The sequence below is a fragment of the Meriones unguiculatus genome, chromosome 3 (genome assembly GCF_030254825.1).
Source record: "Meriones unguiculatus strain TT.TT164.6M chromosome 3, Bangor_MerUng_6.1, whole genome shotgun sequence".
Lineage (NCBI taxonomy): Eukaryota > Metazoa > Chordata > Mammalia > Rodentia > Muridae > Meriones > Meriones unguiculatus.
In genome coordinates, this window is record NC_083351.1 from 67,916,460 (window position 1) to 67,927,956 (window position 11,497).

The 11,497-nt window shown below is 39.4% G+C and overlaps 1 protein-coding gene across 1 annotated transcript; it reads left to right on the forward strand.

Annotated features, from left to right (window-relative positions):
- The first annotated feature begins 6,121 nt into the window (after positions 1-6,121).
- LOC110543493 (cationic trypsin-3) lies at positions 6,122-11,174 on the forward strand. The gene is made up of 5 exons (XM_021629803.2): positions 6,122-6,182; positions 8,000-8,162; positions 9,406-9,659; positions 10,287-10,423; positions 10,928-11,174. The coding sequence occupies exons 1-5, from the start codon at positions 6,143-6,145 to the stop codon at positions 11,075-11,077; spliced, it is 744 nt and encodes a 247-aa protein (XP_021485478.1). The 5' UTR covers positions 6,122-6,142; the 3' UTR covers positions 11,078-11,174.
- Positions 11,175-11,497: the final 323 nt, after the last annotated feature.

The window sequence follows — 11,497 nt, forward strand, 5'->3', positions numbered from 1 at the left end:
CGTTTAACATGCTTGTGGAATGGAGGCAGAATTTGACCACAAACTGAAGATGAGTGAAGTGAATTGCCAGAGAAGAGTTGATCATATTGGCATTTAAAAGTCATAACATAGGGATCAAGAATCATTCTGAATTGTCTGATGTGTCCACTCTTCTCTGTGAGAACTTGGTTTATGCACAAGAGTGTTGAAGCCCTGACACAAACATGTTAGTGATGGAGCAAGCACAGGAACTCGGGTGTCCACATCAAAATACTCTTTCACAACCTTTTCTGCTTCATATATTGATGCTTTTTTATTTCTGTCAAACCCCACCCTCTACTAGTTTCTTTCACTAATCTTCCAGATGTCAATCCTCCCAGCCTTCCTCTTCTTCCTCTCTACAAATGAACACAGATAAGTTTTCCTTAATGTTAGGTACTACCTTTAGTTCAGACCATCTCTGTCTCTAAAATTAAATTAGCAATCCATTTTAACGCATGTAATGGCATGTAAATGGTTCGTTTCTTACCTTCTACAACAGACTCTGCAAGTTACTGCCCTTGCAACGTGTTTGGCTTGCAATCAAACTGTTTAAAAATGAAGTTTTATTAAAACAAGGATATGCCCAATCACTTACACATCTCTTGTGACTGCACTTGTGCAGTAGCTGTGACAGAGACATCCCTTACAACAACTGAAGATTTTTCTATTGATCTCTATGCAAAAATGTACTTGCAAATGGTTTTATGGTGAGAATCCTAAGTAGCAAGAGGGAAAATCCCCTACACAAATATTTTATCTTTGAACAGAGTCTCAAGGAAACCAGGACCTGTTCTGGGGCTCAGGTTTCAAACAAAGAATGTTCTGATTCTACCACTGATGGCCTTTATGTGACAAAGATTAGATATGCGGCTGAGGGTGGACGTGCAGGTGAACATCAACATAATTTTTAGAAGCACTTGCTCTGTGACCTGTGAATTTTAGTTGTACTGTTTGCTTATAGAAGATATTAAATGTGATATCTTTTGTTTATCTTTTTGTTTATATCTTTTCTTTATCAAATGTGATAAATTCTCTGTGAATTTTAGTTGTACTGTTTGCTTATAGAAGATATCAAATGTCTTACTAGTTTTTTTTTTAAAGGAAATTATGTTTCTTCAAATTTTCCATGGACATTAGACGTGTTAAACAGAAGCATTCTTTCCTAATAGTGAATTGCATATTAGCCAGGAAAGTGGCTAGAAAATCTAAAGAAAAATTCAACAAGTCAACGGAGGAAAATAGCACACATCACCTTCAATGGCTGGTTCCTCTTGCTCCTGCCAACGCAAATGTCAATATATTTACTTGACTTCAATCAATCCCCAGTTTGGCTGAAACTTTCAAGGCCATTAAGCCATGGCCATGGGAAAGAAAAATAACAAACACAGGCTGATTAAATATAAACTGAGGCTTCTGAGCCACCATGTGCTTGAATTCCCCATAGTTCATGTCTCTTGTTATGGAACAGGATGAGGAAGGAGATCATCACACAGCGTAGCAAGATCAGGTTTTGTTATAACTGAGAAATCACTAGTGTCATTAAGCACAGACATTCTGCACAAAGAGTAGAAAAGCATATTATATTATGGGATCAGGAAGCTTTCAACTCCATTATCCATTATCAGGCATCATAAAATAGTTCACATACTATTTCACAGAATTTCAGAAGACCAGAAAAATCTTGTAAAAATCTTTTAGGCCTAAGAATCTATAAATTACAGCTGGATACATTTTTAATATAATTTTTAATTTATTACAATTTATTCACTTTGTATCCAAGCTGTAGCCCACCTTAATCCTTTCCCAATCCCATCGTCCCTTCTTCTCCTCCCATACCCCTTCCCCAGTCTACTGATAGTGGAGGACCTCCTCCCCTTCCATCTGACCCTAGCCTAACAGTTCTCATCAGGACTGTCTTTCATAGTCTTCCTCTGTGGCCTATTCAGGCTGCTCCCCCATCAGAGAGAAGTGATCAAAGAGCCAGCCATTGAGTTCATGTCAGAGACAGCCCCTGCTCCCCTTATTAGAGAGCCCATTTGGAGACTGAGCTGCCGCAAGGTACCTCTGTGCAGAGGGTCCAGGTTATCTCCATGAATGTTCCTTGGTTGGAGTATCGGTCTCAGGAGAAACTGCTAGGCCAATATTTTTTGGTTCTGTTGCTCTCCTTGTGGAGCTCCAGAAGTTTCCAGGTCTTTCTATCTCTCCCTTCTTTCCTATGATTCCCTGCATTCTGCCCAAAGTTTGGCTATGAGTCTCAGCATCGGCTTTAATACTCTGCTGGAAAGAGTCTTTCAGAGGTCCTCTGTGGTAGGCTCCTGTCTTGTTCCTTATTTTCACCTTATTCCGATGTTTATCCCATTGGCCATTCTGAATGAAGATTGAGCATCGTACCCAGGGTACTCCTTGATTAGCTTCCTTAGGTGTACAGATTTTAGTATGATTATCGTATATTATATGTTTAATATCCACTTATAAATGAATATATACCATGCATGTTTTTCTGCTTCTGGGATAGCTCACTCAGAATTATCTTTTGTAGTTCCCACAATTTGCATGAAAATTTCATGATTTCCTTTTTTATAATTGCTAAGTAGTATTCATTGTGTAAATGTACCACAATTTCTGTATCCATTCCTAAATGGAGGGACATCTGGGTTGTTTCCAGATTCTGACTATTACAAATAAAGCTGCTAAGAATATGGTTGAGCAAATGTCCTTGTATACTTGAGCATCTTTTGAATATATGCCTAGGAGTGGTATAGCTAGATCCTGAGGTAGCACTATTCCTAATATTCTGAAAAAGTGCCAAATTGTTTTCCAAAGTGGTTGTACAAGTTTACATTCCCACCTGCAATGAAGGAGGGTGCCCCTTTCTCCACATCCTCTCCAGCATGTATTGTCACTTGAGTTTTTGATCTTAGCCATTCTGATGGGTGTACAGTGAAATGTCGGGCCATTTTGATTTGCATTTCCATGATGAGTAAGGATGTTGAGCATTTCTTTAAGTGTTTCTCTGTCATTCGATATTCCTCTTTTAAGAATTCTCTGTTTAGCTCTGTACACCATTTTTAAATTGGATTACATGATTTGTTGCTGTTTAACTTCTTGAGTTTTTTATATATTCCGGAAATTTGCCTTCTGTCAGATTTATTCTCTCAGAGTTACTCAACCACTTTACATAAATGATGACATTAACTATATATTTTGATATATAAATTATATATACACAAACATATATGTAACCATATGCTAATTGAGTCTTGCTATCTTGACTAAGTTGAGTAACCAATACCATTTCCACTCACAAACAACCATCACACGAGCCACCATCAGTGATTCCGAGCTTGCTATTTTCTGGACCATCTTCCTGACACCTTATTTCAAGTATGGTATATTCATCATTATTAGTCTTTAACTTGAATTTAGAAAGTATGAACAGCATCATCTCATTTAAAAGTGACTGTGACTGTCTATTTTAACATCCATCAGATAAAACATGGACAACACATGGAAGGTCAACATTATTGTTTAAGAAAAGACTAAGAAAAAAAAATATCGAGACTGCTGGAAAGATAATTCAGGTTTTGACGCTTATACTGTTCTTTTGAAGAACTTAAGTGAGATTTCCAGAAGCCACATCTGGTAGTTCACAAACATCTTTAACTCCATCTTTAAGAGATACAACATCCCCTTCTGTCCTCTTTTGTCACTGCCTTCAAGTTCACAAGCACACACTCAGATATACACATAAACACAAAATATTTATTAAAAAAGAAATGGAGTCTATTCAACTCTCAAAATGTAACAGTGTTTAGCCACTGTACTAAGTGGTTTGCATGTACAGACCTGTGGAAATGTTACCAGAATGACCACAGGCTGGAGATAAGTACTTGGTATTTTCCTGTATGCCTACTACCACTTTTTGATGACTAAATAATTCTCATATCAGTCAAGCAGAACCATGCTCCATTGTCTTGCTTTTTTTGGAGGGAGGGGTTAAGAAAATTGTCATATATCTAACTTACCTTTACCTCCTCCCTAGCACTTGCATTCTTTCTCTCTTAGAAGGAGTGAATGTGACAAAGTAGGACCACCAGAAAATGAGCAAATCACTGTACAAAGTTCTGCACTGAGGTACATCTTTCTTACAGAGCCAGGTCTCAGATGAGAGTCTGGGAAGTTCTGAGGGGGGAAAGGAATGGTACAGCTTCTAGCATTGTTGTAGGAATCAGCAGCAGATGGTTGAAGACGGTGAAAAGACACCCTTCACTCTAAATACTGTTTCTTCTTTTACTTTTTGATAATTTCTGACTCTTCAGAATCAGTTAATGGCACCTTCCTCCCTTGGACTCCATTTAGTTAGTGAGTATTTAGCATCTAAATTGGCCCAACTTTAAGGCCTTTTCTTTAACAATCGCCTTGGATACAAAATCCACTTTTTGTGCCTCCCCCTATCTGACATTCTCAAGTGGGGACAGTTTTGCTTGGACAGGACACTTGGGAATTTGGCAATGGTTGTCAACACTGCAATCAAGAGCTAGTGCTCTTTGCACATTAAGATGTTGGTAAACACACTACAGTACACACAATAGTTCCTCATCACAAAGGCTTCAGAGGCTCCAAATGTCAATAGTGTCAAGATTGGAAATCTGTCTTTCACTAGTATATTACTTTGTCACAGTGACCAGGTATCAGACATACATAAATTAAGAAAGGAAAATGTTAATGGCAAATGGTTTAAAAGCTCTTTTCATCCTGTGGGGAAAGATGTGAGAGAGCAGAGCTGTTTATGCCATTTCAAGTCAGGAAGCAGAGAGGAGAATTCAGGCACTCTCTGGTTTTCTCCTTTCTCCATCTCTATGTACAGCTTGAGCCTCCAACCCAGCAATAGCGCACCACCTATATTCAAGGAGGACCCTTCCCATCAGTTAATCATCTCTAGAAATGTCCTCATACACAGAGCCAGGGGTGTAACCCTTCAACTTCCTAGATAAATATAAATCTGATCATGTTGATAATGTAGATTAGCCATCCCAACTAAGCTGTCTTAGTAGCAGCAAAATTTTAAAACAACTCACCCAAGAATGACAAATTTCCTAAACATCAAGCTGGCCCATAGGTTGAGATTTTCAGAGAGGTAGAGATCATGGTTGTTGTCTTTAGCTAGAGAGTAACTTTGTATGAAGATTCCCTCTAACCAGTCATGGTAGTGTACATTTTTAGCCCCATCCACCATGCCTGACCTAGCTGAGGGACTCTGCAGTGGAATCTCACCTGCAAAATTTAACAAAACTGTCTCAAGATAAACATTTATAAAGGAACGAAGGGACAGGAATGATGGCACATGCCTTTCATCCCAGCGCCCAGATGACAAAGGCAGGCAGATGTCAGTGAGTTTAAGGGCAGCTGGTCCCTATAAAGACTAGTTCTAGGCCTGTTCCAGGGGTACATAGTGAGACCCTATTTGTAAACAAAGCTGAGGAGGGTTATGCAGGTTAGTTTGGCTTTTTTTCAGAGCATGAGCTTTCTGGTCTAACATGAGTGAGACCCTGGGTTCAACTCCCAGTACTGAGAGACAGGCTATTTCCTGCTGTAATAGAGTCTTCATCTGGAGGTAGAATATTAGACTGACCCTTGGTCAAGGTGTGCATTATGAGTAATTATAAAATGAATAATGTCCTGTCAAAGACCAGGGTTCCAGGTAGTCCTTTAGAAAAATGTTCACAGCCGAAATTTCAGAGTACCTAGGTTTTGTGTGTGTGTGCATGTATGTGTATGTGTGTGTTTGTGTGTGTATTTTTGTCTGAGATCCTGAAAACCTGAAGCTCTGTCTTATGACCTTACTCCAACTTGCTTTCTTACTATAGAGAACAGTTCCCACCAGGTGAGTTTGATTCTTCCATTCCCGTAACCCTTGGAAGAAAAAGTTTGGTGTTTGGATTTTGTCCTGCATTATTTTCCATCTTTTATTGACCTGAATTCTAAGTTTAGATTTCTGAGTTTCCAGTGAGAGGATTTCCTGGCACCTATTGCGATGGGTGTCAAATAAAAATCTAGAGGTATAAATAGCTGGGGAGGAAAGCCTTCATCCTATTGACTGCTCCAGACACAGTGAGCAACCATGAAGACCTTAATCTTCCTTGCTTTCCTTGGAGCTGCTGGTGAGTCCCTTTAATGAACAAGTCAGTAGGAATTAATCATGTAATTAAATTAGTACCTTGTGCTCTGGAATACAGAATTTGCATATAGGAGATTGAAAATGGCAGACCAACATTGTGTAGTGCATACGCTAAGGAATGAATAAAGTTTGCTTGCATTGAAAGATCAGGGTTCAGCACAGATAGTATATGTAAGAAGACTGTCTTGAGCTTCCAGGTAGAGTCCATTAATTAGGGGGCAGGAGGTGAGGATATCTCACAACAGAAGAACTGTAAGTTTTGACTTCTATGGAATACTGCTATTAATAACAGTGATTTTGAGCTGCAGAGATGGCTCTCTGTTTAGGAGCTCTTCCATAGTACCCTGAATTCAATTCCCATTATCCGTATCTTCTAGCTCACAACCACCCATAACCCAGGAAGGGAAAGGGGATCCTTTGGCTATGTCAGACCCTTGCAGTCACACGCACAACCCTCTCCCCCGCCACACACACATACAATTAACAATAAAATCTGTGGGTTTTTTTTTTAAGATAATTAATCTGTGCTCCTCAAAGAGGGTGGAAATGTCCAACTTGAGTCTCCTTAATACTGAAAAGCTGATTATTTGGCCTAGGGATCAAGACAGGAAACTATATTTTATTTCTCATGGAAATAAACTTTTCAGCTACACTCTTTTCATCTTTATTAATAACGTTTCCCTGATATAAAGCCAATGTCATTCAACTGATTAAACTTAGGGACATGACCACTTCTGTATTAGTTTTAGCAATTTATTTACTGTTCACAGTAGAAGAACGGCATTTTTACATAACAAGGTTGAGTGCATACCAGAAATTATTCACCAACTGCAACATATATATAAAACCCTCTATTTTATTTTTAATTTTCATACAAAGTCTTGCTAAATCATTCACGCTACCTTTGAGCACCTTCTGTAGCCCAGACTGGCCTTAAGCTTGTCGTCATCCTGCTTCAGCCTCCAAAGCACTAGGAATTACAGGCCGGGGGCAAAATGCAGGGATGCAGCTAAATTTGTAGTACTGAAATTTAATACTAGGGTTTCCAGAACTAAGTGGTTATAAATTAGATGTTTCTGTGAATATTCCTGGAGATATATCTCAGCTCATAAACATGATGGAAGAGTTTGGAACTGTAAGAAGACTTGATAACAGTGGGACCTACTACATGATACAGAGCCATATGTTGTAAAGCTTTTAGCACAAAGAGAGAGGTTAGGAATGGGAGTCCTGTAAAAACAGGCAAAACTGTTTACAAGAACTTAGGTGACATGCAATATAAGAGATGAGGAAATTAGGGTATTAGATAAGGGTATTTTTTTCCCTGAACTAAAAGTACTTGCAGATTGCTCCTTAAGTTTTCTTTGTTTTCATAAGCAGACAGGCATGCCATGACAACAACTTACCATCAGTCAGAACTGATGTGAAGCTATCAGTTCGCATGACTTCCCAGCAGGGTTCTGTTATAAAGTGCCTTTTATGTCCCTAACTAGTTGCAGTCAGGCATCTCTGATTGTCTCTAATATAGATGTGAGTGTGTATAGGCATGTATACATGGGTATGTATTCATAGGGCACATAAGAAAGAAGGCAACACATTATTTACACTTCAATGAAATGAAAGATTATGCTTATTTAAGGGATTTTTAGAAAATAGATATTAGTGGCATAAATGATAACATTTCAAAACTGAAGTACAATACATTAAAACCACCTGTTCTTGATGATATGAGAACAAAACAAAACAATTGTAAAGAAGACTTTCTTTGGTGGATCTATTTACAAGGACGTTTCTTTTCAGTTGCTCTCCCTCTGGATGACGATGATGACAAGATTGTTGGAGGCTACACCTGTCAGAAGAATTCCCTCCCCTACCAGGTGTCCCTGAATTCTGGCTACCACTTCTGTGGAGGCTCCCTCCTCAATTCCCAGTGGGTTGTCTCAGCAGCCCACTGCTACAAATCGTAAGTGAAAAATACATTTCCATGCTCTATAGGAAACAAGCACAGTTATACAAATAAAACTTTCAGATAGTGGACCGTAGAGATGGCTCTGCAGTTAAGAGCATTTGCTGCTCTTCCAGAGGGCTTGAGCTTGATTCTCAGTACCTGCATTTAATGATTCACAGCCACCTATCTATAATCCAATATCAGGGTGTCTTATACCTTCTTCTGGACTCTATGGCACCTGCATTCACACACGCACATGCACACACACATACATGTGTACATATAATTAAAAATGAATCTTAAAAAATTGGACACAAAGAGCTTGAATCTATCTCAGTAATCATATGAGACACGTGGAGTGTTGTTCCAGAATTCACTGCTCTCTTCCTAGCTGATTGTACTAACAACCCAGAAGGGGAACCATTGTTGATTCGGGGGACTGTCTCTGGCATGGATTCTATTGCCTGCTTTTTGATCACTTCCCCCTGGCAGGTCTGCCTTGCCAGGCCACAGGGGAAGAGGATGCATTCAGTCCTGATGTGACTTGATGATCTGGAGTGGGTTGGTAAGGAAGCTCCAGTTTTCCTGAGGAATACAGAAGGGGGGAGCAGAGAAAAGCAAGGGAGGGACTGGGAGAAGAGGAGGGAGGCGGTTATGATCAGAATGTAAAGTGAATAAATACATAAATTAATTTTTAAAAAGGTTGTCTTAGAATAGATTCAGATTGTGAATCACTATGTAGTTCTAACACAGGGAAATGGGCATGTAGAGATAAAACACTCTGTATTTTAAAAACAAGTATATAGTTCTGTCTTATAACATTGCACTTCCCAGCAAGGTGTGGTCATTTACATCTTTGGTCATAGCATTCTTTTTCTGATTCTTGCTTCATCACACTGTATACATGTATTTTGTATCTCAAATCCGTGTATATCTGAAATGCTTAAGAAGTACAGTCAGAGGGAAAATAGCGAATGCTAATCAATTTCTACCAATCTGTTCTTCATTCCAACTGTTTAGTAGGGGTGTCCTCTTCCCATCTTACGTCTTGCACTTTGATGTGCAATGAACGGTGAGTCTGTACTAACTGTCAGGGATGCTTTTGTAAGGAGTTCTCTGACCTACAGGCCTGGAAGTGCACAGTTACCTAGTGTCTAAAGTCACCTGTGCAAGTATCTGTGTTTATTCGTATGCTTGGAAAATGGGGAGACGATTGAAGTTGGGTACTTTAAAAAGTGCTAACCGTCCTTACATCCAGCCGAATTCAGGTGCGCCTGGGAGAACACAACATTGATGTCCTTGAGGGTGGTGAGCAATTCATCGATGCTGCTAAAATCATCCGCCACCCCAAGTATAACCAAAACACCTATGATAACGACATCATGCTGATCAAGTTGAAGTCACCTGCCACCCTCAACTCCCGAGTGTCCACCGTCTCTCTGCCAAGATCTTGTCCAACAGCTGGCACTAAGTGCCTTGTGTCTGGCTGGGGCAACACCCTGAGCAGTGGCAGTGAGTATCCCTGGAACTTAATTTCCATGTATGAGAAGACTGGAGAAGAAGGGCATGCTGCAGGCAGGGGCTCCAGATTCCCACTCAAGAGGAGGTTCACTGAGGATATATTTAGATACAGGCAGTCCTAAAATGCATAATTTAGATCGGAGGGAACACGTGTGTTGAGACTGTACAGCATACACAATAAAAATGAACTAGTAGGAAAAACTCAAATGTGTTTAACTGAAATAGGAGAGGTAAGTAGACAGTGGTTAAAGACTTTGGTGTTTCTTTAAGAATATATACCTATTGAGAGCTGTGGACACCTTTTGTAAGCGAAACTTCTAAAAAAATATATATATCCCAGTGGGGAGTGTTGGAACGCACCTGTAATCCCAGCACTCAAGGACACAAAGGCACTTGCATCTCTGTGAGTTTGAGGCCAACCTGATCTATAAATTAAGTCCAGAACAGCCAAGGCTGACCAGAGAAACCCTGTCTCAAACAAACAAAAAATGCCCTCACAAGTTATAAGCCCCTAGGGAACTGAAAGACAGAACGGGTGTTAAGAAAGAGGCAGAAGGCTGGAAAAGACATTTTCTACAACACTGGATAATCTTCTGTTTTCCTTCTTGTGCTTGACAGCCAAATACCCTTCCCTTCTTCAGTGTCTTGATGCTCCTGTCCTCTCTGACAGTTCTTGCAAAAGTTCCTACCCAAGCAAGATCACTAGCAACATGTTCTGTTTGGGCTTCCTGGAGGGTGGAAAGGACTCATGCCAGGTGAGTTTATTTGTGTTCTTAATCGTACTCTCTCTTCCCTTGCTTCTGCCTTTCTGAAATAGAGAGAACATTAACACTATCTCCGAGACTGTTGGTGAGAGATGAAGAGTAGATTTGGGATAAATTTCTAATTGTCTATATAATGTTGATTAGGATTAAATATAAAAAAATATGTAGAAATTACTATGAATGTTCCATATGGACTCAAATACTTTCTTGTAGACTTTACCTTTGAAAACAGAGCAGAGACTTCAAAGATGCATTCGGTCTCCCCAGTTCTCACACTGGCATGGGATCACAGGTTGACTAAGGAAAGGTGTGGGTCTATAAGAAGGGACATTATAGAATATTGGCCTGCTAAGGAGACTGAAGCTTGAGTTTCCCAGTGTAGAGAAGTTATTTCATGGACAACCAATGAAGATGTGGGGTAAGAGCGTGGAGTCCATTCTTTCATTTAGACATAGGTGATAACTCTTATTATCTTTTCTTTTCTTTCTTTTTCAGGGTGACTCTGGTGGCCCTGTAGTCTGCAATGGGCAACTCCAGGGTGTTGTTTCCTGGGGATATGGCTGTGCTCTGAAGGGAAAACCTGGTGTCTACACCAAGGTGTGCAACTATGTGAGCTGGATTCAGCAGACTATTGCTGCAAACTAAACACCTTGATTTTTTCAGAAGCCATTGCTCTGTAGTCAAAGTCACCTTCCTTATGTGCCCCAAACCACAATCACAATAAAAAAATTATTAAAATGTCTGTCTACAAATGGTTCTTGCTTGATAATGATGAACTTTCTCTTCAAACTCATTACTAAATGAGAATTTGAGAGAGTTGTACTTTTACAAAGACAATAGGGAAGGCTATTTAGTATCCTATTTAAAAAATAATTTGGTAATTTATTAATATATCTGATAAATTTCTTTTGAATACTTAGCTTTTATATATACTTTCTTGTGCCACACTGTGCTAGATCTAGTGTTGATTATTTAAAACAAATTATGATACAAAATGCAGAGATATAAGAAATGGATAAAAGTCATGGAAAAGGTTCATATTGGAATGGAGATGAAGTCTAAAAC